The following is a 27197-nucleotide window of genomic DNA, read 5'->3' on the forward strand; positions in this document are numbered from 1 at the left end:
CCCCACAGCAAAGCCAGCACCAGTTTTCCATGGGACACTGGAGGCTGGTGAAACCACATCTGGAGTCTAGACTCAGTGACTCCATGGGCCGGGCCGGCAGCCGCGCTGCCCGGGCTCTGCTGCACACTGTTTGCTTAGCTGGAGGTATTTAATTGGAATTAAAGTGGCCCCTCTTGTTTTTGCGGACAGGACTGTTGGAAAAGGAGCTGTAAGTCATAGAAAACATCTGTAGGAGACTACGAAGGGTCATTAGATGGCAGAACGCGAGGCGCCACTTTTAGTGCTCGCAGCCGACGTGGGGAATAATGGTTCAATACGGCTTTTGTGGCGGAGCTGCCAAGCCGGCAAACACTTTCTATTTATTCTGGCAGTGGGCATGGCCAGAGGGATGCTGGATCCTCCACACGCCTGCCTAAGGGCGGGCAGGGAGGACAGGGCCAGTGCTGTGGGACATGTGGCAGCTGCTGGAGCTGCCCCTGTGGCCCCAGACTCCCACAAGGACAAGGGACAGCCCACACTCTTCACCCCACTCTGGGACTGGGGTTCCCCAGCTCCTTCCCTTCTGTCCTGCTCCCCAAGGCTGTGGGGGTTTAGCCCCAATTCACTGAGCCCCCCCACACACATAGGCAAGGCAGAGCACGTCCCCAAACCGTAGGGTTCCTGCACCCTGATCCCCGCTCCAGGGTGAGACCTCAGATCAAACCCACCCCAGGACAGGCTAGGGGTCAGCAACTGTGGCCCTAAATCTGAGTGTTGCGGGGGGTCGGGGGGGGTAGGCTGAGGCCGAGCACAGGAGCAGGAGGGGGAAGGGGATGGTCACTTGGAAACAGCCGGACAACGGCCACGGGCCCCACAGGGAGAACAAGGCCGCGGCACTGCCAGACCAGCGCTCCTTCCTTCCTTCCTTCAACATGGTTTAATATGAGAGAAAGCAAATGCACAATACAAAATTTAAAAACCAGCCTGTGGTTTGCCCCCCCACCCGCCTTGTACCCCCATAGGAGGTCACCAGGCAGGGGGGACGGTGATGCAGTAACATCGATGCCCCACCTGGGCGGCTGCTCCCACACACACAACATGATGCTTTTGCACAATTGTTTCGTCGTCTGTCACTTGCAGAGGGTCTGGAAGGGCCCCAGCCCAGCGGCACCAGGCATGGCCCATGAACAAGGTCACTTCTCCTTCTTGGCGGCTTCTGTCGTCTCTTCTTTGGAGGCCCCCGGCACATCCTTGGGGGTAGAGCTGTCCTCGTAGCTGGGGACAAGAGGGAGCAGTGAGTGGGGTCAGACCTTGGGGACAGAGATCTGTGCCTGGCAAGGACAGCCCAGCCCACGCCGCAGGTTTGGGGTCTGCCCCGCTGTGCTGAGGAGGGGTCAGCTCCAGCCATCAGCCCCCTGGTGCAGGAAGTCTGATGGGGCAGAGCCCAAGTGGGGAGACGAGCACTGTGACACCCCCCCAGACACCAGGGATGGGGGGGACCCAGCCAGGGGCTGGTGCTTCCCCCAGCTCTGTGCCCGGCCATCTGTCCACCTGTCTGTGCCCATCTTCACTCCCAAGAGCACATTCGGAGACCCTGGATAGCCCCATGCTGCCACACCAAGCACTGGTGCCACCAAAGGAGCCACAGCAAGACCAAGAGCAGTGACACCCCCTCAGGGCTTGCTCCTCCGGCTGCAAATCCCCTGGCACCGTCCCCAGGGCCCCGGCAGAGGAAACCCAGGAGCACTGCAGCACAGTGAGGTCAGAGATGTCAAACCCTCTCCCTCAAAGCCAGGGAGAGCAGCTGTCCCGCAGCAATGTGGTGACAGCTGCTGCCTGTGCCTGGGGACAGGGGACAGCCGGAACCAGCCCCTACCTGGCCAGAGCGACAGAGAAAGGGCACCGCGTGTGATTGCTACATGGCACTGGGGCTTTGCTGCCGGCGTCGGCGGGGACAGGACAGTTTCTGCTGCATGGAATCAGCCAGGCTGGCCGGCGAGCCGGACACGGTGGGGAAGTGGGTAAGTCTCGGTGTGTGTGGCAAGATTTCAGCAGAGGATTCGTAGCTGCGGAAGAGAAAGGAAGCAGCAGGGGACAGAGGGAAGACGAGGACAGAAAGGAGAGGGGGGAGAGAGAAAAAGCAGAAGAGTTTTGGAGGGAGACTGCTGCAAACTACCGCCATGAGCAGGAACATCTTCACCCAGGTCAGTTGGTCAGAGCCCCGTCCAGCCTGGCCTGGGATGTCTCCAGGGATGGGGCATCCACCACCTCTCTGGCCAACCTGGGCCAGGCTCTCACCACCCTCAGGGGCAACAACAATCCCTTCTGCATGTTGAGCCTGAATCTCCCTGTTTCAGTCGTGTCCTTAGACCCTTTCCTCCCACTCAAGATCAGCTCGTCTGCAGCAGCTCTGAGTGGGTTCCCCACTGCTGACAGAGGCAGAGCGAAGGTCACGGCCTGCCCAGGGAGGCTGCCAAGGCTGGGAGCCGCAAAACCAACCCGATGCCGTCCACCTCTGCTCCATCGGCACCTTCCCCGGGCCTGCAGTACAGATCCGCTTGCTCCCGCCCTCCTAGCAGTGCTGCCTGGGTTTGCCCCTGCATCCGAGCCTGCGAGACACGGCGTGCAGGCAGCTCATGGTGCGCAGGCAGCTCATGGTGAGCAGGCAGCCTGCTGAGCACAGCAGAGACCACAGGGGAGGATCAGGGCGTACCAAAGCCGTGACGGGGAGCTACACCTGGTGGGATTCCTGCGGTGGGAGCCACTGCCCTCCAGGCATGAGTCCCCTTGAATCCCATTTCCTCTGCCTGCAGCTGGGGTGACTTTCAGGGGCACTGGAGCCCGGGGTCCAAAGCTGCAACCCCTCAGGCTGCTGCGTTCACCCTGGAAGCACTCAGAGAGCATCAGCAGGCAGTGCTTTGCTGCCAGAGCAGCTTGTGCTGATGCTCTGTGGGGGCATTAGCCCCCAGTGCCTGGCTGCCAGGCCCCCTGCTGCAAGCAGGGCCGGACTGACAGCTCATCTCTCCCCAGTTTCCTGGCACAGGAGGTACCGGCACTGTCAGCTGGTGAGTCACAGCACTGGGGAGAACGGCTGCGGGATCCCAGGTGCACAGGAAAGCCGATCCCAGGACAGGCAGCGCCTGCAGCAGCAAACATCAAAGGCTGGGCAGGTGCAGGGGGGCTGGGGAGCCAGCCCAGCCAAGAGCCGGGTGGGAACATGCAGACCCACGTCTCCCAGGGGAGTGGGGGGAACTGAGGCTCCCCGCTGCGCCCCAGATGGGTGCTGGTTTCCCTTTGAGCAGGCTGAGGGTTTGGGCAGGAGCATCCCCAGAGTGGGGAGGCTGGGGGGGTTCACAATCCTGCTTTGGGACGGGTGTTCCCTTCCCTCCGCTGCTTCAGCCATTCTCAAACCAGGTCACCACCACCGAGTATCAAGCACAGTGCACAAACAGCTCCCGGAGTGCCAGGCCGGTCTCTGAGCAGCTCAGAGGGGACAGTCTGGGCAGGAGACCAGAGCTGCCTGCTGACAGCAAACAGGCAAACACCTGGTGCGTGGCAGGCATAGAGGAGCTGCAAAGCAACAGCACCACACAGCCCCTTTCTCCACACCTGCCATCCCCTGGGCAGGGCGACTGCTGCAAACCAGGATTCTTCACCGTGCTGGGAGGCCGGGATGTGCTGGAACCAGCCCTGGCTGCTCCGGCAGCCGGATCCGGCTCCGTTCTCCCCCACCCACAGGCCCTGGGACACAATGACCGAGTATTTCAGCACCAGGTGTGCGGTCCCACCCTCTCTGGCCTGCCAGCGCACGGGAAGAGCTTGTCACTGGGGTGGAAAGCGATACCAGATGCTGCTGCCTGTTGGTACTGCAGCAAAGCTCTCACGTGGCTCCAAGGAAGCGGCTGGAGCCAGGGCTGGCGTGTACGGACACAGACCCGCTCCCTCCACCCACACACACACCCAAAGCGTGCCCAGATGAACCCGTCCCTCCAGCTGTGCCCAGGCGTGGGAACATCTGCACGCTTCGTGCGTTCCAGCGCCGGGGGCTAAACAGCTCTGGTCCCAGCTGAGGCTCACCTGAACATTTCAGCTACTTCTCCCTTTGCCAAGGCCACAAGAAGTGGGAATCCGATGCATGCGGGGACCAAGTACAGCAGGGCAGGCTGGCGGGAAAGAAAAACTACTGTTAAACCACAAATCAGTCCTCGTGAGGAGTGCAAAGCGAGCTGGTCCTGTCCCCTCGGCACCCATGACATCTGTTACAGGGCTACACAGAGGGTTAATGCCCCAGAAGCAGCTTTCAGAGCTGAGATACAGCTGCACCAGCACAAAACCCTCGCCGTGAGGTTCCAGTGGGCTGCCGACACACCAAGGGCCCCATACAGAGCAGTGACAGCATCCGCGGTGCTCTCAGGGCCCCTCTGCAGCATGGAGGGTGGGTCTGCAGGGCCAGCTTGGTTGCAAAGAGCCACAAAAACACAGGAGAGCCCAACTGAGGTGCTGCTGTTGGAAACACAGCTGCCTAAAACAGCCTTGCCCCAAACAGGACTCTCCTCCAGCCAGGCACACAAGTTTTGGGCAGGGAAAGGTACTGGGTGGCACTGGAGAACCAAAGTCAAGACAAGGAATGCAGCTGCTTTTTCCTGGCACGATGCAGGAACCTCGTGGCCAAGCTGGCAGGTCCCACCCGGGACATGCCTCTGCGCAGCGGAGCTCACCTGGGCGTGCTTGAAGATGTGCATGATGAATATGGTCAGGCCCAGCCCGAAGATGTAGGCCACAAAGCTGGTGTAGAAATACGTGTGAGTGTTCTTCTTGAGGCTGTAGGGAAAGGGAGGACAGTGACCTCGGGTCTGGGACACCAGTGACTGAAACGGAGTCGGCTCAGCGCTCGCAGACACCCCCAGTGCAAGGACTGCCACCAGCACAGCCCCCGGTGCTGTGGGAGTGGGGTGGGACTGGAGTGGGTGACACCTGCATGAGGGGTTGAGACACGCGATCCTACTGCTGGGTGGCTGCTGGGGGGGAAGGAATCGATGTTGGGGTCCAGGGAGAGGGTCCCATCTCCTTGAGGAGGCCCAGCCGGTCCCTGGTGCTCAGCCCATGCTGTTTTCTGCAGGACAGGCTGCGGGAACGGGGATTCCCAGCAGGTGCAGGCTCGATGTGGGTGGAAACACCTGGAAGGGCTGGGCCAGCCCAGAGGGTCTGTGTGACAGCAGCGGGGCCACCCCACCGCGGTCACACACACAGCCTGTTCCTGGCAGCTCCCGCGCCAGAGACTTTTGGTGTGTGGCAAGTGCCGAAAGCTGCACCTCGGCGGTGGGAGCAGCTTCCCTGCATGGGAAGGAGCCACTTCCCCCAGCCCTGCGGGAGCCAGCACTGCCCGGCACAGATTTGCATCCACATGAGCGCTTCCTGGGCCCCGGCACCCTCAGGGTTTTCCCATGAACTCGCAATTTCCCCTCGGTCCCTCCGCACAGCAGCTCTGCCTGCTCTTCCGCGGTCCTAGGGAGGCTGGGGGGGGCTGTTGCATACTGCTTGCCTCCCTGCTGTGCATACAGCAAGGGCCGTGAGCTCAAACGACTCACCCCAGTGCTCAAGACACCACCACAAAGCCATCCCTGCTCACATCTACTCTCTTTCCAGAGCTTCCCCTCACCCCGCAGCCCCCTCAACAGCCCCAGGGGGAGCACACAGCTGCGCTCCTGCCTTCCCCTTTTTCCTCTATAAAAGCAGCACAAATATTCTGCAAGATCCAACCAGGCAAAGCCCCCTCCCTGCCACCTACTCACCTGATGTCAAACCGCAGCAGCAAGGCAATGAAGATCCCTGCGGGGACAAGGAGACAGTGAGGCGACAGCAGGCTGCGGGAGCCAGGCAGGACCCGCAGCGGCTCCGGCGCCATGCCTGGGGAGACAGTGCCCCCTCGTGGCACAAGGCACCGGGACAGCACCCGGACCTGCTGGGACACCCCCCAGCCCCGCTGGGACACCCCCCAGCCCCGGCGGGGACCCGTGGGGTTCTGGCAGGGCCAAGGACAGAGGCAGGGACCCGCTCAGCTCCCGCAGCCCCTTCAGAGGGACAATCCTGGCCATGCCCCCTTTCTTCTGTCCTCACCTGGAATGACAATGTCTCCCAAACCCAGCATGGCAAAGTTGTCGGCGTCCAGTCCCTTCTCCAGCAGGTCCTGAGGGAAAACCACTGCGAGGGGCAGAGACGGGGACAGGGAGGGGGACAATGAGGGGCGTGTTTGTGCCGAGTAGAACTCAGCACCACTGGGGCTGGCAAAAAAGGACCGGAGCAGGGCAAGACCTCTGCCCTCAGCTGGGATGGAAGCAGGGATTTGGGGCCAGCCCCATGCACAGGGTTCAGCCCCAGCTCCCAAACCTCTGTGTGCTCCATAACTGCACAAATTCACCTTTGCTGATTTTTCTGGGGAGGGAAGGTGTTTTGGTATTTTTTAATTGAAGTGAAATTGCCTGCTCTCAGGGTGCAGACTATCCCCTCTGCAGAGACCCTGCCCAGCTCCCTGCCAGTCAGCGACACCGGCAGCAGTCTGAGGGGACATTCCTTGCCCTCAGCCCACCTTCTGAGCCACCTCCAAAGGAAGGGGGTGCACAGGGCAGCCCCCACTCCAGCACACAGAAGATCAACTCACGTTTGATCGGGGCCTCGAATGATTTGGCAACTGTCACCATTACGTTGGTCCCAAAGACCTAGGGGCAAGCAGAGGGGTAGGGGGTGAGCACAGCAGCACAGGAACATGCACACGCTTGGCTATGGCCTCATCTTGGGGCTTGGAGTGGCCTCACTGGCAGAAAATAGCCAAAAAGCAGCAGAACCGTGGGCAGAGGAGGCCTGCAAGGGATCCCAGCACCCAGGGGAGTGCACGGGGCACAGTGAGAGGGTCTCCACCTCAGGACAATCCTTTCACGAGGCTCTGGTGATCCACTGACCTGCTGGGAAAACTGAAGCAGGAGACAGCGGTAAAGGGAGAGCAGCAAGGGTCGCGCTCTCACTGTCCCTGAAGCACCAGGAAGACACTTGCACCCCGAGCAGGGCACAAGGCACCGGGTGTGCTGAGTCCTCTACAGCTGAGTGCAGCGGAGGAAGAGGCACACGGGCTAATGAACCACAGAGCTGTTAACGAGCCTGTGAAACAGGCAGCACCAGCGAAGTACAGAATCACACACAGTAGCCAGGCTTAAGTAAGGAAGGATTATGCAGCTGCTGAGCTGCTGGACAGACTGCATGGTGCACAAGGCTCTCAGATTTTCGGAAACCAAATAACTCGGGAGGGGGATGCAGTGGGAAGGATTGGGGAATGGGGACATGCCAAGGGGAAAGGAGGATCCCATTGGAGAGGAATCAGGAAAACCTCAAAATGCAGGTGTTGGGGCTCTGCACAGGCTGAGGGAGAGGCTGGAGGCTTTCCAGGGTTCGGTCCCCTGCACAGGAGAGCAGAAGGACGCTAACGAAGCTGGCAGGTGACAGAGGTGAGGCACAGCTCACAAACAGGATCAGCACACCCCAGAGCAGTCTCGTCCTCCAGCTCTGCCAGGCACTGGGAAGAACTCAGCTGGGAACACAAGTTACCAAATGGGATGCACTGCACACCCAGGTACCCCACACCAGCCCTGACAAGATCCCCGCCAGCCCTGGGCTCTCCAAGCCAGAGATTAAAAGAATAAACATTTGCTGAGCCGCGTTCTGCCCGTTTGATTCTGTCATCATCACCACCACACCCTTTTGGGCTGAGAAAGTGGAAATCCTGACTACAAACGTGCGTCCAGACAGCCTGCTGCCTTCGAAGAGGCACAACACCCCACACACGTCTTCTACCAACGGCTGCAGCTCACGTCTGCCCCGGGAACGCTCCCATTTACCCAGAAGACATCGTAGATGAAGAGGCCTCCAAGCAAGATGCAGCCAGTGCTGACGTTGTTCAAGTGCAGCAGCTCCACCCCGTTGAGGGAGAACGCTAACCCGAAGAGGTTGTTGGCGATCCAGTGCTGAGAACAGCAGGAAAAGGAGATTTGGGTCCCACCGCGCGTGCCGAGCTGTGGCCTCAGCCTGCAGGCGCTTTGTGCGGAACTGGGCCAAATCCAGCCCAGTCCTTGCTCCCCCTGAACAGGGCTGGGGTTCCCTCACCTTCCTCAGCAGGTACCAGACGCCCACAACGCTGCTCAGGGCCAGGCACACGAGATCCTTAGTGTCAAACTCATAATTCACTATTTCTGCAATAAAACCGAGAAGTCAGATTTTGGGCAGCCCAGGCAGCTCCCCACTTCCCACGCAGGGCAGAGACGAGTGACTTCACAGCAGTGGGGACACAGAGACGCAGCCCTTGTGTCCTAAACAAGGGGACTGTGTCCCCAGGAATACCCATGCGCACAGTAAACACGTGCAGACTGACTGTGAGCCAGAGCCGGGCCTGGCAAGGCCAGACCTTCCCCTCCAGGCAGACCCTGCCACATGGAGAGCATCTGCCATCCTGCTGGCAGCGAGGAAATTGGATTCAGGCACAGGCTGAGGCAGGAGGGGCAGAGCTTCTCCCTCTTCCTGCACCAGTTAACTCCTGCTAGTATCTCTAGATGAAGTTTTCCCTTACCAGTAAAGCTATGGGGCAGGAAACCAAAACATCTACCAGTGTGGAGATTTGAATCAGATCAGCTAAGGCAGCACAAAAGTTGGTACTACGCTGCCTGAGGAGATGAAATAAAGGTAGCACATTTAATAGTGGCCACAGCTCTGTTCCTGTAGTGCTCAGGGACCCATTTCTGGGGTTTCACTGCTGGGCAGAGGCAGCAGGGAGGGAGGCAGCTGCTGGCGCAGGACGGTGCAGGCGGCAGCCCCAGTTCTGCAGAGACACAGGGCTCACGCTGGCTACAGAAGCGCAGCAGGAGCAAGAGGTGAGTCTGTGAGAAGTTGGTTTCAATTGGCTGAAAGTGAAAACACCAAGTGCACAAGAAACAGAACGGTAAAGGCAGAAACGTTCAGTCCCCCAGAGAGACCAACGTACCCTCCTTGCTGTCCCCGGAACCCTGGGTGAAGAGCAGCTGGTACTGCTTGTTGGGGAAATTTGCGGGGAAGAATCTGTTCATCATGGGGCTGAAACGAGAGGTGCAGGGAAGGGCTGTTGGACAGAAGCAATGTGGGACTTTGTCCTCCCCAGAGGGATAACCTGCGCGTGCGTGACAGTCCCCCAAAATGCTCCAGGCACAGAGAAGTCAGGACCCAGCCCAACCCCCCATCAGGTTCCCTGTGCCCCAGAGCAGCCCCTCAGGCACCAAGTGTGTCTGGGCACCCAGAACTGGTTGTGGCAGCCCCAAACTGCCCTCCCACAACACCGGGAGCCGGGACAAAGCCTCAGTCACAGCACCAGCCCAGGGAGAGCATCTGGTCTCCAACGCTCAGAGCTCAGGAAACAGGAAACCAGTTTTTCAGTTACTGAAACAGCCTGAACTTTCAAAACCTCATGCCGAGCACCAGAGTGGGAGCTGGGGGATGTTTCCAGGAGCTCCAGCTGCCCATTCCAGCCATCCCAGTAAGGGGAACAGGGACACCAAGGAGCTAACCCCTCCGGAGAGCAGTGAGGACTCTGAGAAGCCAGAGCAGCTCCATGGGGCAGGGCTGGCCTTGTCCCACACCAGTGGACACCCACACCCCTACCAGCTCTCCCAGTGAGGCTGCATGGGGTCCCAGATGGCCAGGACCTCCCAGACTTTGGTTCTGCCCTTGGCTGCCCCATCAGGAAGGGCTCACAGCAGCTCTGGGCCTGCATGGAGAGCCCTTTACACCTTTTCTGAGGGAAAGCATCCCATGACCTGGGACTCGGCTCTGCCATGAGGCAACTGTGCTTGAGAAACCCCAAATAATCTCCATGCCCTCGCAGAGGAGGCAGCCCTGGACACCCCACCCAGTCACAACCCTTGTTCTGCTGTACCTGATGGTGTGGGACAGGGCCAGGATCCCCAGCACAAAGAAATACATGGAAAGCAGGAGATTGATGTACTCTTGTGAGAATATCTGCAAGACAAAGCCAGACAGTAGGGGTTGGTTACTGCAGCGTCTGCCCCATCTGCAGCACTTCACGTTGCACTTGGCAGCTGCGGCGTCGGTGCTCCAGGGAGATGAAGAGAATAGCTGGAATAACCCAAATTCTTGCACTGCTGATGGGAAATATGTTGGAAATAGCCGTCTGCTCACAGAACGAGCACAAGAGGCCTGCGAGCTGTCGCACATCTACAGCCACTCGGGTCAAAAAATAACTCATGCACTGCAGGAAGGAGGACAGAGCCACTCAGCAGCTCTCCAGAACCACCCTGTGCACAAATGGGCTCTGATTTACCCCAAGCTATTAAAATTCAGGTGAGAACTGATGCCCTCCTGCTTGGTGACACCAAAGAGCTTGAGCTCTGCAGCCTTACACATTTTCTGTCCCAATGCTAAGGGCCCCCAGCCAGGGGAAACCAAAAATGGAGCTGACCCAGTTTTGGGAGCTCCTGACCAGGCAGGGAGGATGAAGGCACTGGCGTCACTCACTTACTTTAAAGAAGACGTAGAGCCCCAACAGGGTACAACTGGCCACGATGGGAAAACGAGCAGCATCTCGGCTGGTGATGGTCTCTGGCATGTCCGAGGAGTTCTGGGGAGCGAAGGAGAGGACGGAGTGGGTCAGTCCCTGCTCCAGGTTCCCACCTGCGCATGGGTGAACGGACACAACAAGCGGGGCTCCACGGCGGCTTTGAGAGGAGCTGGGCACCCACTGGCCCCCGTCATTCCCAGAGCTGGGGCTGTGTCACAGGCAGAGTCTGAGGTGGAAAAATCAAAACCTTGCATTTGGCCCTCCAAGGGCTGCCACGATTTATGGCTTTTTTCCTCTTGGAGTAAGGAAAAAGAAAAAAAATCTCTGCCCACTGCGCTGGCGTTGTTCCTTTCTCCCCGAGCCCCGAGGGGAGCCGGGTCCCCTCGCTACGCACGCCCCAACAGCCTGCCCATCTGTGCGCACCATCTGGCCATTGCCTGCGATGACGTTCTTCTCCCATCACCTTTTCATCCTTCACCTCACTCTTGGGATGCCCCTTATGCTCAAAAGTTCCAGGTTTATAAACCCTTTTTCCCTTTCGAGACACCTTGACACCAGCTGAACCAGCCCCCTTCCGAGCCACCTCCCACAAGAGACCTTCAGCTTTCAGAGGGGAGGCAGAGGGCTGTCTGTTCCCCTGCCCAGACATCTAATGTCACACAAACACCTGCAGCCAGCGTCGGACCAAACGCACACGAACAAAAACCCTTACATAAAGCGATGTTTGGAAGGAGCAGCAGCTTGTCTCAGGCACAGCTGCTGCCCGGCAGCACAGAAGTACCCAAACAGCCTCTTGCTCCCTGCGGCGCGAGGAAAGAGAAATCCACCCCCCAGAACCACAGCCAGGCCCTGCCGGCAGCCCTCTGCTGTCAGGAACCCGGTAAAATCAGCTGAACCCCCTGAGGCAGGATGTAAGGCCAGGCAAAGGGCTTTAAAAATCTGCAATAAATCAGACAGTGTAAAATAGCCCCTTCTCCTGAGCTTCAGGAGCCAAAGTGTTGGGATTTAAGTCCCATCTGCTGCCCAAAATGCAGAGCAGCTCGATGGGCTGCAGGGGTACAGGTAGGGGTGCACTGCAGCAGCCTGGGGACCAAGCCCAGCCCTGCAGGTCTGGGGAGCAAAGCCACAGCGTCCCCCCAGCACACCGTCTCTCCTGGGGGCACAGGTGCAGTGACGAGTTCTGCAGCACTTGAATTGATGGGGACAGCGCAGATGGGGCTGGAGAAGAGTCCGAGGGATACCAGACCATCCCCCCGGGGTCCCCTGCTGCCACCTCCGGGTGTCTGCCCTTCCAAGGCTGGGCCCCACAGCCGCCGTAGGATGCGATACCCGGGGGCACCCAGGCTGGGGGAGGCCCCAGAGGGTCTCCCTGGAGGGGCGAGGGGCAGCCCCCGCTGCCGGGCACGGGCTGGGGGTAGGTGGGGACGCCCCCCGGTGCGGAGGGGGCGGCTGTCCCGGCGGGGGGAGCCCGGGCGGCCCCGGCGGTACCTTGCTCTTGGCGCAGCTGACGGAGCGCAGCGCCCCGAAGAAGATGGGCAGCAGCGCCATGAGGACGAGGCTGCCGTAGGCCAGCGCCATGCCCTCGGGGGTGGCGGGCGGGCGGGCGGGAGCGGGGGCGCCGGGCCCGGTGCCGTTGTGCGCCGCTGCCTCCTCCATGGCGGCTGCTCCCCCCGCGCTCCGCTTCCGGCCGGCGCGCGACAGGGACACGTCCTCTTACCGACCGGAACTTCGTCACGCGTCGCGGACGCTTAACCACGCCCCCGGCAACCCGCGCCGCGTTGCTAGGAGACCGACAGCGCGGCTGGGCCCGATCCCGGCATTCCCGGGATCCTGCATCCCCCGGAGCGGCCGCGGGCTCCGGCCGCGCTCGGGACCGGTCTCCAGGCTGGCTGCTCGCAGCCGGGCACGGCGGCCGTGGAAGGCCCCGATGCGGGAAGGGCGGGCGGGCCGAGGCCGGTGGGACGGAGCAGAGCCCTTGGTCCCGCCGAGGGCCTGTCTGCCCCTGTGTGTGCTCAGGCCGCCTCAGCCCGGGATGACCCGGGTTACGGTCGTTTATCCCGTTTCCGCGATCTGTGCCGTCGAGGGGGACCACGTAAGCGCAGCAGGCTTTTGCCACCGTCCTGTCCTTCCCTGCCTAGTCCCCCGGTGCGGGGAGCGGGCGGGAGCACTGGGGCTCCCTGTGGGCAGGGGGGCCCGCTCCCCGCAGCCCCCGGGCCACGAGCGGGAAGGCGGCGGCTTCAGCCACCGCCAGCCCCAGCGAGTCGGGGACTCCCAGGCTTCTCCTCCATCCGTCCTGGGTCCTCCTGCCTTCCGCTGGTACCCGAGGACCCTCCCGTGCCCCCGGGCCCCCCGGGACCGTTCCCAGCCCGCCCACGACTACGCTCCGTGAAAATGTCTCACAAATGGCAGCAAACTCTCCCCCGCTGGAGTGGGGCCGGGGCTCTGCTGGAGCGCTGGCTGAAACGTGTTTTCCTCACAAATGTCCCCCCTTCCCGAGCTGCCGGCAGCCTGGCCGTGCCCTGGCCCCCTCACCCTCCTGTGCCGGGGCAGAGACACCGGCGGGGGTAAAAACCGAGCAAAGTTAAACGGCGCTTCCCGCAGTTTAGATCCGAGCCGCGGCCAGAGGAGGGGAGGGCAGCAGGGATTAAAAAGCAAGTTGTTGATTTATTTTTTCATGTTTTCCTCTTCCTTTTTTTAAAAACAAACAAACAAACAAAGATCTATTTCAGGAGCCGGGGTGATTCGTCGTTTTCAGGCGAGGGCAGATGGAAAGGGCCCCCCGGGAGTGCCGATGTTCCTCTCTGCGGGGCTGGCCCCCTGCCCGGGATGCTGTACCCTCCCTGCCACCAGTCCTTCCACAAAGAAGGACGGGCAGCGAGGGCAGCAGCAGGCAGCATCCCCGGTTAACCGAAGCGGTCGCATCACCCCGAAACGGGGGGAGCCCGAAGCGCAGGCTGAGGGGAAGCGGCTCCCGGCGTTTTGGTTAAACCAGAACCCGAAGGAGCCCCCGGCCCCGCCGTCCTGCCTGTGGGCACCGTCCCCTCGGGGCTGGCGGTGGATGGGGAGCCGGGAGGGCTCGCAGGAGACCGGCGAGGAGGCTGGAGGAGAAGGGGGCAGCGGTCGGGCTCTCGTCCATCTCCGTGTGCCTCGGGGTCTGGCCGTGGCCCCCTCTGCTCAGCACCCTCCTCCGTCCTCCCTCGCTCCATTTCCCAGCACCTCGCCCCGGCCCCCCTTGGCCTCTCCTCCCACCCTCCAGCGCGGTCGCATTTTTCTGGGTTTGAGCTCATTCTTTCCACTCCCCTCTCTGCTGGCTGCCAATTTTCCATGCCGCGGCCCCCCCGCTGCCGCAGGGAAGCGCCGGCTGCAGCTGCGGGAGGGACAGGCGGCAGCGCGGAGCCCCCGGCCCCGCTGTGCAGATCCCGGCCCCGCTAACGGGCACGGGGTGAACCGCAGCATCGCGTCCCGCAGCACCGGTGTGCGGGGAGCTCCGGGCCTGGGCCCCAGCAGAGCAGCAGCGAGGAGAAAGCAGCAACGGCTCGGGGAGGCTCCAGTCAGCACGAAGAAGCCTGAGCGGACTCCCCTGGTCCTGGGGACAGAAACGGGGAGGAAAAGCCCCCGCTGGGGCTTGCTCCTGTGGAGAGACTGTTTTCCCATGGGGACAGTGTCCCCTTTGCGCCGGTGACCCCCTTTCCAGCTGCACAGCCCATGGGTCCCCACGCCCGAGCCGCGAAGGGAGCGGAAACTCCCGACCCGACCCGGGGAGCGAGGGCACCGCTGATCCTCCCTGGCACCGGGCCCGGGGCCGCCGAGCCGGCTACCCCGCGGCGTCCCGGCTGCTCGCCGGCCGCGGAGCCGAAAAACAACCGGCAGAGCCCCTGCGGCTCCAGCGTCACCTCCCCGGGGTCACTCGCTGCAGCCAAGCACGTCCCTTCCCGTCTGTGTCCCGCTGCTCGGCTCCTGCACCGGGAGCCACCGAGCACCCGGCTCCCTGCCCAGCTTGCAGCTCCCACGGTGCTTGGGGACAGAGAGCTGCACAGCAGCACAGCTCAGCCCTTTCCAGGGGGGTTTTCTGGAGCTTGCTGGAAGGTGCAGGGGGATCTGGGGCATCTGCCATCACAGGGGATGATGCTGCGACCACTGGGTGAGGGACAGAGACTTCTGCCAAAGGTGGATGAAGGCTCTCCCTGCCCTGACGTGTTTTGCCTGGTGAGGCTGGAGCAGGAGGCAGGTTCCCTGCCCTGGCTGTGGGTGAGGAACTGGGCTCTGGGACACGGCTCCCTGCAGCAGGGACCCAGCAGAGACCAGCACCTCCCTGATGCAGTTTATTCTGCAGATCAAGAGTTTTCCCCATTGCACCAGTACAGAGACAGATGAAAAACCTCAGTCCAAGAAGTGCTGGTGCCAGGGAGATGTAGCACAAGCCCTGGTGCAGAGGGGCCAGGGGTGCCAGGCAATGCTGCTGGTGCTTCCCTGGCTCCTCTCCACAGCTGGGCTCTGGGTGGACACTTGAGGTGGACACTACAATGGTGTCCTAGCCTGTCCCTGCTGCCCTGCGAAGGATAGGCACCACACGCAGCAACAGCCATGCTCCTGCCAGCCTCCAGCCCTGCACTGGGGCACGGCCCCTCCTCACCTCCAGCTCCTCAGAAGCCTCCATAATCCAGGATCCCACCTCCCCAGACGCAGGTCCCCATTCCACCCTCTGCTCCACAGGTGCAGACCTGGCCCCACTTGTCCTCTGTCCTGGAGGGGAGGTGGTTGGATCCAGAGCACCCTGGGCATCCCTCAGCACCCATAAAAACAGCTCCACGTCCTCAGCATCACTCTGGCCTTGTCTGAGCTCTCCATGGAGTCACTGGCCACACTGCTGGCAGAGAGTCCCCAGCCCATGTGTGCAGAGGGTCAGGAAGGCAGCGGCTCTCAGAGCACGGACAGGTCGTGGCAAGACTTGGAGCGGGCTTTGAGGGTCACTTTGCTGCTGTTCCTGGCCACCAGCCTGTCGAGGAAGCGCCGCGCTCTCTTGGTGAGGCTCTCCTTGCGCTTCTGGCGGGGTGCAGGGCGTGTTTGGGCCTCCTTTCCCCCCCGGCGCAGGCGGATCTGCCGCACCACCCCCTCGAAGAGCTCGGCCACGTTGTGCTGCAGAGCCGCCGATGTCTCAATGAACTTGCAGTCGAACACCACGGCGCAGGCACGGCCCTCTGCAAGGGAAGGGCAGGGAGGGGACACAGCCCCGCTGGCACCCCGGGTGCTGAGGGACAGGTGCTGCTGCACACAGGGCAGCAGCTGCATGTCCAGAGGAAGGATTGTGGGGGGAGCTGTGTGGGGAGTCTGGAAACAGGGACCCCTTGGGGGTCCTCACCAGCCAGACCATCCCCAACTGCTTACCTTCAACAGACACCTCGCGACGACGCACCAGGTCAGATTTATTCCCCACCAGGATGATGGGGATGTCCTCAGCCTGCCGTGCACGGCGCAGCTGGATGCGCAGCTCTGAGGCGCTCTCAAAGCTGCCTCGGTCTGTGATGGAGTAGACGATGACGTAGGCGTTCCCCACCTGCAGGCACTGGTTTCGGAGCCAGCTGTCACCCTGTCACCGCATGGCGTATGACATATCACCACACTGCAGGGGCTGGTGGCAGCCCTGACCGCTCCCAGGGGACAGCAGAGCACCCCGACACCAATGGGACCTGCCAGCCTCCACATCTTGGGGAGCGGACATGTGGCCCTATCAGTAAAATGGTGATTAAAAGCTTTAGGTTTTGGGGGGTGTTTGAGAGTCTCCTCCTCTATCAGAAACAAATTGGGGCTGTGGGCTCAGCTCGGCTCAGGGGGTCAAGGATGGACCTCCCAGAACTGCCCTCAGCCATGCAACCCTGGGCCCAGCTGGGAGGGAGGCATGAAGCAGTGGTGGAAATAAAGGGCTGTTGTCACGGCATTATGGTGCTGGGGTACCTCCAAAAAGCGCAGCCCCGTGTGCAAAATGCAGCCCCAGCCCACGTGGGTGCTGTGCCCACATGCACAGCCCAGGCACCAGCTCCATCCCCACTCCTGGGGACTGGTCACTGCTGGGTGACACCTGTGGGAGCACTGGGCCCTGGCATGGAGGGAGGCAAAGGGGCATTTTGAAGGAGACAGTGACGGCAGTGCTGACATTTCCACCCAGCAGATGCTTCTATGCGCTGGGCAGAGGGAATGCCCCATGCCAGGCTCTCGAGGCCACTGCTCTGCCTGCTGGAGCACGTGAACTGGCTGGCAGCACCAGCTCATGCGGACGTGTGGGCTGGCACTGCACTCCTTCCCTGCAGCACTTTCCTCCCCCCGCCTGCCCCTCATGTGAGGGACACCCTGTGCTCTCACAGCTGCTTTTGCTCCCGCAGTGCCTCACCATGAGAGTCCCCACCAGCGAGAACACAGCAGGCGGCCTCCCTCGCAGGGAAAGGTGGGCAAAGGGCCGGTCAGAGAGGTGACCTCAGTCCCTATCTTGCCCAGGTCTCTGCAGTGAGGGCAGTGGTGAGCCCTGGACATGGCTAGGCAAGCCCCAGGGAGACCTCTGCAGAGCTCAGAGGCCCCGCGGCAGCAGCTGTGCCCGTACAACATCCCCTGGGCACGTCCCAGCAGACGCAGTGCCGTGGGCTTCCTGCAGCACCCCGCCCTGCCATACCCGCTGCTCTGGCTCCCAGGTGTCCATCACCAGCAGCGTGGTCTCCTCGCCATCCACGCACAGCGTGCGCTCGTATGCGGCCACTGCAAGACACCGGGAGAGCCTGGTTGGTGTGGCACTACCCGGGCACTGGGCCTCGGCCCCAGCACCAGGCTCCTCTCCACCTCACACACGGGTTTTTCCCATCACAGTGCTGTGCACGCAGCCCAGACACGCGCTGCCTCCCTGCCACCTCCACTGGGCGCTGTGGCGGGTGACCCCACTGCAGAGGGGACCCAACCGGCCCCCTGCCAGGCACCCACCTCCGTGCTGCTCCAGCAGGTCCCGCTCCTGGACACCGGCGAAGAGGTTGGCCAGGCTGGTCTTGCCCACGCCGGGGTCCCCCAGGAGCACCACGCGGTACAGGGGCTCCCAGGAGCCGGAAGAGCCCGAGGACTCGGAGGACCAGCTGGCCCGGGATGCCGCAGCGCGGCCGCCCGGTTCGGATGCGGACTGGCCAAGCTGTAGGTGACCGGGTTCGGGCTGCGCGGTGGCCCCGGGCAGCCCCGGCCGCGGCACGGGGGTGCTGGCCCTCCTCCGCAGCGGGCTCTTGCTCCCGCGCTGTGTGTTCAGGGTCATTGGCGGCACCGAGGGCAGCGGGGCTGGGAGAGGTCGCCCCGGCTGCCCGCGCCCCCCGGCCGCGCCGCTCCCGGTGCCCGTTCGAGCCCGCGGCAGCTCGGTCACAACTCTCCCCAGGACAGACTCGCCACCGCCCGGCGCGGGCTTTAAACCCCGGGAGGTGGAGCCCCTCGCCGCGCCCGGTCCCTCCTCCCCGGACACACCCCCGCCCTCACCGGCCCCAGCCCCGGTTCCGGCCGCTCTGTCCGGTCCTCGAGGTCCCCGCGGGGCTCCCGGTGCCTGGGCACGTCGAGTTTCCCCGGGGCGTGTCCCCTCGGTCCCGGGGAGCAGTGCGGCGGGGGCGATCGCCCCGGGACGCCCCGGCTGGGATGTGCTGCCGCGGGCGGGGGCTCCGCCGCGCCCCGCTGTGCCCGGGCCGAGTGCCCCCGCCGCCCCTCTCCCCACGGCCGCGCTCCCCGCGCCCCCGCCCGGCTCCATCTCGCGGCGGCGGGGGGCAGCGCACGGCTGCACCGCTTCGCCAAGTAAGGAGTGAGTCCTGCCCGGTGCGCGGTGCCCAGAGAGGCCGTGCGCTGCCGGGACCGGGAGTCCTGCCCGGGCCGTGCTCGGCAGATGCCGCAGCACCAAGAGCCGGCAATGGGAAGTGCAAACGGGGGTTCTCTTGGCACGGGCAAGCAGAGGAGCTGGTTTTATTTGAGCTGGTTGGTTGGACTGGAGCAGTGCAGGCACCACTGGTGCTGTACGAAATGCCCCGAGCACCGGCCCTGCGTGGGCACCAGCCTGACCCACACTGGGATGTGCTGCTAGGACCTCAGGGCACCAGGGCCAGTTCCAGGACACCCTTCACAGTCACAGCACAGTGACAGGGAGGCTCCTTTTGGCTTCAAACCCTCTGTGGCACTACCACAACAGTCAGGCCACAGCTGCAGGAGGGCTGATGATCCTCCCCGGGTGCTGCGGTCATAAGGCTCACCCCATGCTCCATCCAAGCGACTGCAGCCAGTGAGCACAGCACATCCCACACGAGCCAGGAATGACAGTAACACCTTTATTGCACCACATAACCGCATCCACAAGTCCCCAAGGTGGGCTGGGATGGAGAAGTGGTGATGGGAAAGCAGCACTTCCTCAGCATCTCAGCTCAGCCCTGCCGTGCTGTGTGATGGGCAAGGGGCTGAGCATCCACTGAGTGGCTCCTCCTCGGTGGGGAGGCTGAGGACCACCTCAGCATCGGGTGTGCACCTGAGTGAGAGAGGGGAGTTAGGACAGGCAAAGCAAAGAGCAGGAATAAACCGCTGTACTTCAGCTGCTTTGGCGCGAGGAGGAGGAGAAGAAGCTCCTGCACGGCCAGGGCCGGAGGTGGGTGACTGCTTGGGTGCTCTGTGCAGCCCACCCAGGGGGCGGGCAGGGGCAAGTGACCCTTGTGTTCGCTGTGCCGCTGCCTTTGTGTCTTGCGGCCCATGGGGAGGGCCCAGAGGCTGGCTTGGGGACATAGGACAAAGCTGTGGGATCAGAGGCAAAACCCCTTGAAAAGCAGCCAAGGGTTGTTGAGCACAGCCCCTGTTCAGCAGGAACCAGATCCCAGCCCAACGTCCAGCTCACCCCAACACTGTTTTGCTTTTCAGTTCAGCCTTCATGGTCTGCCCTGGCCGCTAAACCCTCTGCCTACAAATCAGTTCTGAACCCCAGCCCTGCTCCACAGCCCTTTCTGAGACTGTGCTTGTGACTGCGAGACAGACTTGGTGCTCACCGGCCTTCCCCGCCAGCCAGATGTAACCCTGGGGCTCTGAGAGGGAGAGGAGTTAAACCAGCTGCCCCTCACTGTCAACCCCGCAAGACAAACAGAAGCGGAGAAAGCCCATCGGAACAGCCAGGTACATCTGCTTTCTCGCAGAGACAGGACAAGCACAGCAAGCTGGGCTTGCTCAGGGCTGCGCTCATCCATCTCCGTCTGAGCCCAGGACAAACTGTGCATCCAGAGTGTCTCCAGCACGGGGCTTGAAGTTGCTGCTGAAATCCACCCGGGGCCCCTGGAAGCCAGAGGGTTTTTAAAGAGAGAAAACTGAAATGCAGATGGGAACAGATACGCAGGGGTCACAGCTCCTCTGGGCTCACAAAGGACCCGAGGAGGGTCAGCAAGAGCCCTGCGCTCCCGCACACCCTTACGCTTCCAGGCTGAGCACAGATCGGGTCTGATATTTGCTCCTTCAGGAAGCAAATCCGGTGTCAGGAACCAAAGGGTTAATTAGAAAAAAAAGCAGGGCCGGTGAAGTCGTGTGAAAAGTTGCAGGGAGGTCAGTGGGAAAGGGCCGAGGGATGGCGAGCGGGCCTGGCACGGGCTCCCGCCTGTCAGCGCGGGTAAGCACCAAATGCCTGACTTGTGATGTTACAGAAACTTTCCACTTGGGCCTTCCTGCTATTTTTAACTCTCCTCCCAGCCACCCTCAGTAATCCCAGCCCCACCAGATGTCGAGCCTAATTAATTCCCTGTTTTTATCATTTTTTTGTTGTTATCGGAAAAAAACCCTAAGTTGCACTAATCCATCACTCGCCCCCCTCCCGTGGTCTCCTGACACGTTCCAGGTTTTTCTCCTGCTTCGTCTCGTGCCTCCGCAGCGCTGCAGCTGTACCGGCTTCCAGCTAAAACCCCAGGCCTGGAGCGGGAGATCTGGCTCCTGTTGTTGCCCGCACGACCACTGGTTTGCTGGGAGAGCGTCTGCTCACCCCAAGGGATGATATTTTCACGCAAAATAACCCCTGTGGGCATGTGAAGTGCAGGGTAGCTGGGGGCTGGCCTGCACCTGCAGCGATGGGACACGCTGGAAAGGAATGATTCCATTAACAGACATTTCTGTGCCAAGAACAATTTGTATAGGCAGCTGCTGTAAATAAAAGTGCATATGCACACTGTTCTGTGCACAACTATGGGTTTTGGGTGACAGCATACTCAACATTCAAACGTCTTTGACCCATTTTTTCTCAGGTTTGTACCCCTGGTCAGCGGGCAGCACAGAAAGCCGAGGTACCTCAGCAGCTCTGAATCATCTATTATTTCTGTGATTTGTCCTTACTGCACAGGACAATGGGCAGCGTTATGGCCTCAGCCTGTTGTGGGTCTGGCAGAAAACAGCCTGTCACAGCTGGGTGCTGCTGAACGTCAGCCTGCAGAGCTGGCCCTGCTGGGTCTGTCCCTGAGAGGAGAGCCCGGTGTTCCCGTCACCGAGCTGGCAGGGCCTCCTCCCCGTCCACGCTAAGTAAGGATTCGCCTTGTGCTTTGTAATTCTTACCACCAGTACCGGCAGAGTGCACGCTGGCAAGCGGGAGCGGGGATTACCCACAACCTGCACTCTGCGTGTGATTTGCTACCAGAGAACTGGGGCAGGGGAGGAGCAGCGAGAACGATCATAAAATTTTGCCATTTTTCTGCCAGCTAATACCATCGACACATTTTTTTTTATGTATTAGGTGAAATAGCTGCCCATCTTTGTTCCCCCAGTTCACTGCTGCCATTTCACACAACCAGGTGGGCAAGACCTGCCTCGCCACGAATGCTCCTTGTTCCCAGCTGCTCCTAGGCAATACTATGAGACCTGCAGTGTCTTCCCAAGCAGAACCCAATGTAACTGTGAGGTTATTCCCCAGGCTGGGTGTAGGTTTAACAGTGACATCTGTGGGAATGACAGGGTGAGGTTATTAGCACTCAGTGCCAAAGGCTCTGCAAGCCAAGGCCACAGAAAAGGGCTGCGTGTGCCCACCGACCAGCCTTACTTTGGTCTGTGGAGAAAAACGTCAGCAAAGATCATCTCTCTTGGGTCTCTTGCACTCTGTCGGAGTGTCTGGATACTTATCTTCAGCTCGCCGATCTCCTTTTCCAGGTCTTTATTAGCCTGAATGAATTAAATTTCCAGGAGCTCTTTACTTTGCAAGAGAAGCAGGAGTGTTTTGGGGTTTTTTTTTAGAGATTTTGCAAACAGCAGAGCTAGAAAACATCCCTTGTACAAGGAATCCTCTAACAGGCTCCCTGAAATATCTGCTGGATGGCTCGTTCTCAGGATGTCCCAAGTGCCCACTGACTTCCGTGGAAAAGGAAGGCAACGTACCCCACTAAGGCAAAAAAGTCCTGAGGATGGGCAAGGGCTCAGGGTGGCCGGCTCTGCCGCACTGCACTGGCTCTTCCCCAGCTCTCTCACCTCCCTCTGCCTCAGTATTTCACGTTGCAGAATGTAGTTGTTTATCATCATCTGCTTCAGGCCATCCTGGTGCAGCAACATCTCCTGCGCGGGTGAAGAGAAGAAAACCAGCTGAAGAAAATCCCCAGTAACCACCAGCAGGAAACCCCACGACTGCTGGGTGCCAACGCTGGCCGTGTCCAGACACGTCACTCTTTGAGGAAATGATTTCTGCTCAAATGAGGTTTGGGTTCTGCCTCTCGAAAGAGACTGTTCCTGAGATCACATCACGCTGATTCTGGAATGAGATTGAGGAACTCAAGAGATCGAGTTCAGTTTCCCAGGGAAAGTTTATTAATATTGCTTGGGTTACTTATATCAGCTGTCCTTACAAAATCACCTGTAAAAGGGCACAGCAGTTCTGCACCAGAGCAGGCTGTAAATTGAGTCAGTAATTAATATTTTCTTAGTGCTCTCAAGCTGCTGACCCAGGAAGAGGGCTCAGCACATCACGCAAGCGGGAACAGGGCAACAGGAGTTCCTCCTATTTTGGGAAGAACGACAGCAGTCCCTGCTTGGTAGTGCCGCATATAGTTTAATTTCCTCATGAATTTATTACAAACACTTGTGCACTGCCACAGTGGTGTCACAGCCAATTAGCGAAGCAGCTATCTAAATAATGTAATAAAACAGGGACCGTAAAAACAGGGTGAATGTTGGGTCACAATGCACTCACCTCCACGTGGCAAACTCTCAGGAGCGAGTCTGAGAATATTTCAACTCATGAGCCTACAGCAGCAGCTCAGAATAATTTCTCGTGTACCCTCCCAGCCTGACAAGCAGCCCCAGGATGGCACAGGAGGGCAGCAGTGATGCTCTGTCATTTGGGGTACCTGTTGCACCGTGCTATTACCAATGGGCAACATGTGGCAGCCCCGGCTGTGTCTCCCAGCTCCCAGAAACTGATCTCACTTGCTGGGATGTTCACAAACCTCCACGACTTTCTGCAGGATTGCCTCTTGTTCCGCCTGTGCCTTTGCTTGCAATTCTTCCAACACGGCCTCCATCATTTTTTCTGTCTTTTCTGTCTCCACCTGAGGACAGCGGGAAGCAGCGCACAGAAACAACAGGAGCATTAGGCAAGACAACCATTGTGTTCCTTCCTCCCTGCCCTCACCTTCCTCCCTGGGAACGCAGCAGGGAAGGAGAGGTCTCAGCACCTGCTGTTGCTTCTTCAGGTTCTCGATGCTGTGCTGCAGAAAGACGATCCTGATATCTTCTTCCGGATAGTGCCCGTTGATGTAGGGGCGCAGAGTGCTGAGCTCCTCCTGGAGTACCTGAACCTTTGCTGTGGCTTCCTCCAGCTGCTGCTGTAGCTCTGATTGAAAGTCAAAAGAGAAACTCTCAACGCAGGGATTCCAGAGCTTTGCTTCTTACCTAAGCTGACAGGTCTGTCCTGCATCTGCCTGAGCCCTTCTCCCTGCAGAGATTACACACCTGGTGGGGAGCAGGAACAGCCAATGCGAGTCAGACCCCCTGAGCAGATCCTGACCTGAGGGGACAGTGCAAAGAGCTGCCGAGGAGGGGGCACTTCCCTCCTCCAGAGCACGCTGCCACTGTCACAGGGCTCAGTCCCTCCCGACAGGCTGATGGAAAGATCATCCCGTATTGCAAACAGGATTCATTTTCAGAAACTGAATTGTTTGACATTTATAAGATCAACACAGTGTCTTTCACCTAATAAGATGGAAAGCAAAGATAATGGTGCACAGACTGCATTTCATAGCGGTGTGAGAAACTCACCTCCCAGGTTCTTTTCCAATGTTTTTTCCGTTTCCTGGAGCTCTGCCCTTGCTGTATCCAGCCGGTTCTGATTGAGGGTCTGCACCATTGCCTGCACGCTCTGCACAGGGAGAAATCCAGTCACTCTTCATGCCACAGAGCTCTGAACTGTCCCCCTGCTCCATCCCTGACCAGCTTACGTGCTGGAGCTTGCATTAGCGGCACAGAGGAACCCGTTGCTGTGGCTGGTGCCAGCTCGTGCACTGGAGCTGCTCTGGGGAGCAGAGTGGTGCTGCAGGAGGCAGCTGCAGCCAAGGACACTACGGGGGGACAGGTCTGGGGTGTTACAGGGGTGACTACTGGTGCTTGGGACAGTTACAGCCAGGGTGCTCTCATGGCTTTAAAACACAGGCACAGAACGAGCATCTTGCAGGACCTTTGGGCATCAGAGAGCTCCCCCAGGACTGGGGACACTCCAGTCACACATAGTGCAGGGGAGGGCACCGGACAGTGTCTGATCCTTCTCTAGTCCTAAAAACTAATGGGAAATTCTGTGTTCTGCTGAACTGGGTCTGTTGGTCAGCCCTAAAGCCTCACCTGAAATGCTTCATACTCCTGCAGCAGGACCCTGGCTTGCTTGGCAGTGCTGTCGTCAGTGTGCTGGATGTACCTCATCAGCTGGCAGTTGGTCTCTGCCAGGTGGGCACCACGCTGCTTCAGCTCCTCGATGGTATTTTTCTTCAGATCAATCAGACGCTACAAGAATTTGTGGATTAAAGTGCTGCAGAATGCACCAGTCCCACCTGCCCAAAGTTTGATTACCATCATCTGCCATCCCCAGGACATTCCTGTCACAGGGTAACAGCACCAATAAGGCCCTGATCATCCTGGCATCACACAACAAACCTCAGCCAAGATGCTCTGACTTCCCCACGCAGCTCATCCCTGCGCCCACCTTCCTCACTGCCAGCTGCAGGATCCCCGTCTCTTTTATAACCACCTTTCACCTACCAAAAATCTGCAGCCATGTCCTCCACCTCAACCTTCTCTTTTCTACACTGAGAAAATCTGATACCAACAGTCTTTTCCAACAGGTCATGCTTCCTAAATCTCATCCCTCCTACAGCTACAGCCTGGAATCTCTCTTGGTTTCTCTTAATTCCAACAATATCAAGGTTGGATTTCACCAGCACTAAGCAGAGCAGCATAACCACCTCCAGCGTATTAATAAATAAACACATGCCATTTTGCAAGCGTGAGTCAGACTGCTAGAATTTCTTCCATAAAGGCCGCCAGGGTAACTGTATGGATTTGCTACCTACATCCCAGCTCTGGATGTTTCTCGTACATACCGTGGTCATTTCGATCTCTTCCAAAGCTTTAGCTAATTCAGCCTTCCTAAGCGCTAATTTCTTGTCAGCAAAATTTGTATGTTTCTCTTGGGATGATGATGTCTCCAAAGCCAAGAGTGTTTTTTTACTCAGTGTAAATGCAACTGGTAAAACAAAAAAGAGGAGTGTGTTTATTTCGCAGTCCAGCTTTAACACATCTACTCTCTCCTGTCATATGCAGCTGAGGGAAACATAAAAGAACGACGGAGCGACTGAATTCAAACCTGCAGCACCAGCAAAAGCTGCTTGCAGTTACAGCCCAGGAGCCGCCTACAAAGCACTCCCTGGCCTTTTCTAGTTCTCCCCCTTTATTCTCAGCACTTCCCCTTGGGTAATTTTCTTTTTGTGGCTTTTGCTGTATGTCTCCCAGCAGAAAGAGCTGGGCTAATGTGAAAGCAGCACCGGTGGGCAGGGACAGCAGCGTGGTGTGTAAGGGAATCTCTCCCAACCTGGCTTGTTCTTCTCCCCTTTCTTCTTCTTGTCCTCGTCAGTGTGCGGTGGCAAAGTCACCTTGCGGGCTGGAGATTTCCTCTCCTCTGCTTCTGGCTTCTGCCGTTTGCTGTTATCCTAAACTCAGCACGAGGGCAGCGCAGAACAGGTTGGGAGTCAGAGGAGGTTTGTGAGCAGACACGTCTCTGCCTCGACCCCCAGATCTGACTCCCCCAGATCGGAGTCCCCTCCACAACTCCCCGGGGCTCCCACGTGCCCCTTTGTGCCCACTACTGGAAGCGAGTCCCAGGCCTGTTTGAGAGACGCTGTATTTACAGCCACAGCGCTATGAGTGCCAGAATCCCCACAGGAACAAGAGACTTACTGTTCCCTTGGACTGTGCCCCAACACTCAGGCCCTGTGCATCCATCTCTGTGCAGGCTCTGGAAGGAACAAGCATCACCCCACGCGTTGGCTGAGACGGCGGCCCTGCCCGTCCCCACGGACTGGTTGCTGTGGGTCCAAAGAGCACAGAGACAACCCCGGGCTGTGGAGCCCTTGATGAACCCCAACTTCACGGGTCCCCCCTGTCCCGCGGGGAGCTCCTGCTCACCCCATCCCCCTGGGGACTTCTCCTATGGGGACACCCCCTCTGTCCCATTGGGAGCCCCCCGTGGATCCCCTGTACCCCACAGTCCCCCGGGGCTCCCCCCGTACCCCGCGTCCCCGTCTCCCGGCCCCGGCCCGGTCTCCATGGCGACAGCGGGCGGGTGCGGGGACCGGGCGGGGCCGCGCGCACGGGAAAGGGCTGGAGGGGCGCCCCCTGCCGGCTCCGCCCCGTCGCCGCACGGCGGGAGCCCGGGGGCAGAGGGACGGGACCGACCGGGGCGGCACCCACCGGGTTGGGATCCACCGGGGCGGGAGCCGGGCCGGAGTGCACAGCCCTGCGGGACGGGCCGCTCGCGGAGCCGCAGGGGCCGGCAGGGAGTCCGGGGGATGGCGGCCGCGGTGCTCGGGGCCAACCGCCTCACGGCCGCTCGGCGGGGTTCGGTGCTGCGGGCCTTGCCGCGCTAACACGCGCTCAGCCCGTCCTGCCCGCGGGCCCGGGCGTCAAGCCCTGTGGGCCAGGGAGAGCGGCAGAGCGGATGGCCGGTGCCAGGGTTATATGGGAGCTGGGTGCTGGGCATCGCCTCTGGCTGCTAGGGGAGTGAACGGCTCTGCCAGGCCCCGTGCAAGGCCCAGCTCGATCAGGAAACCGCTGTGGGGGGGTGTTGTGTGATGCTGTCGGGACAGCTCAGGGGTTCAGGCCGGGCCGGCGGGAGTGCAGGCGCCGGTACAGGCCGCAGGGCCCGGTACAGGCCACGGCTCCGGCCCCTGTTTCCACAGCAACTGGCGGCGGCGGCGCAGCCAATGGGTACGCGCCCTGCGGCGAGCCCGCGCGCCGCCGCGGCAGCCAATGGGCGCGGCCCCTGGCGGGCAGCCCGCGGTCTCCGGGGTAACAGCGCCGCCGCGCCATTGGTGCTGCCCGCGGCCCCGCGGAGGGGGCGGGGCCTGTCCGGGAGGGCGGGGCCTGGCTGGGCCGT

The 27197-nt window shown here is 60.3% G+C and overlaps 3 protein-coding genes across 7 annotated transcripts; all 3 read right to left on the bottom strand.

Annotated features, from left to right (window-relative positions):
- Positions 1-897: 897 nt before the first annotated feature.
- HM13 (histocompatibility minor 13) lies at positions 898-12260 on the bottom strand. 2 transcript variants are annotated; one of them, XM_065849972.2, is made up of 13 exons: positions 12056-12260; positions 10529-10627; positions 9926-10008; positions 9002-9090; positions 8131-8216; positions 7866-7991; positions 6638-6695; positions 6097-6180; positions 5772-5808; positions 4698-4800; positions 4057-4142; positions 1856-2045; positions 898-1254 (listed from the first exon to the last, which is right to left on the bottom strand). In XM_065849972.2, exons 1-12 carry the CDS (start codon positions 12221-12223, stop codon positions 1895-1897), a joined length of 1170 nt encoding a protein of 389 aa, XP_065706044.1. In that variant the 5' UTR covers positions 12224-12260; the 3' UTR covers positions 898-1254; positions 1856-1894. The 2 variants fall into 2 exon arrangements, with proteins under 2 accessions (XP_065706044.1, XP_065706045.1); XM_065849973.2 differs by lacking the exon at positions 1856-2045 and having other exon boundaries at positions 12056-12257.
- Positions 12261-13211: 951 nt separating this feature from the next.
- On the bottom strand, positions 13212-18005 carry REM1 (RRAD and GEM like GTPase 1). The gene is made up of 4 exons (XM_065849609.2): positions 17531-18005; positions 17229-17311; positions 15953-16154; positions 13212-15765 (listed from the first exon to the last, which is right to left on the bottom strand). The coding sequence occupies exons 1-4, from the start codon at positions 17844-17846 to the stop codon at positions 15488-15490; spliced, it is 879 nt and encodes a 292-aa protein (XP_065705681.1). The 5' UTR covers positions 17847-18005; the 3' UTR covers positions 13212-15487.
- A 920-nt stretch (positions 18006-18925) lies between these two features.
- On the bottom strand, positions 18926-27058 carry C16H20orf96 (chromosome 16 C20orf96 homolog). 4 transcript variants are annotated; one of them, XM_065849606.2, is made up of 10 exons: positions 26000-26262; positions 25635-25752; positions 25147-25289; positions 24392-24550; positions 23816-23915; positions 23233-23390; positions 23005-23106; positions 22034-22117; positions 21612-21730; positions 18926-19085 (listed from the first exon to the last, which is right to left on the bottom strand). In XM_065849606.2, the coding sequence occupies exons 1-10, from the start codon at positions 26072-26074 to the stop codon at positions 18980-18982; spliced, it is 1164 nt and encodes a 387-aa protein (XP_065705678.1). In that variant the 5' UTR covers positions 26075-26262; the 3' UTR covers positions 18926-18979. The 4 variants fall into 4 exon arrangements, with proteins under 4 accessions (XP_065705678.1, XP_065705677.2, XP_071671523.1 ...); XM_065849605.2 differs by lacking the exons at positions 18926-19085; positions 21612-21730 and adding an exon at positions 26513-27058 and having other exon boundaries at positions 21737-22117; positions 26000-26057; XM_071815422.1 differs by lacking the exons at positions 18926-19085; positions 21612-21730 and adding an exon at positions 26332-26364 and having other exon boundaries at positions 21737-22117; positions 26000-26127.
- Between the last annotated feature and the right edge of the window lie 139 nt (positions 27059-27197).

Source organism: Patagioenas fasciata, chromosome 16, assembly GCF_037038585.1.
Source record: "Patagioenas fasciata isolate bPatFas1 chromosome 16, bPatFas1.hap1, whole genome shotgun sequence".
Classification (NCBI taxonomy): Eukaryota; Metazoa; Chordata; class Aves; order Columbiformes; family Columbidae; genus Patagioenas; species Patagioenas fasciata.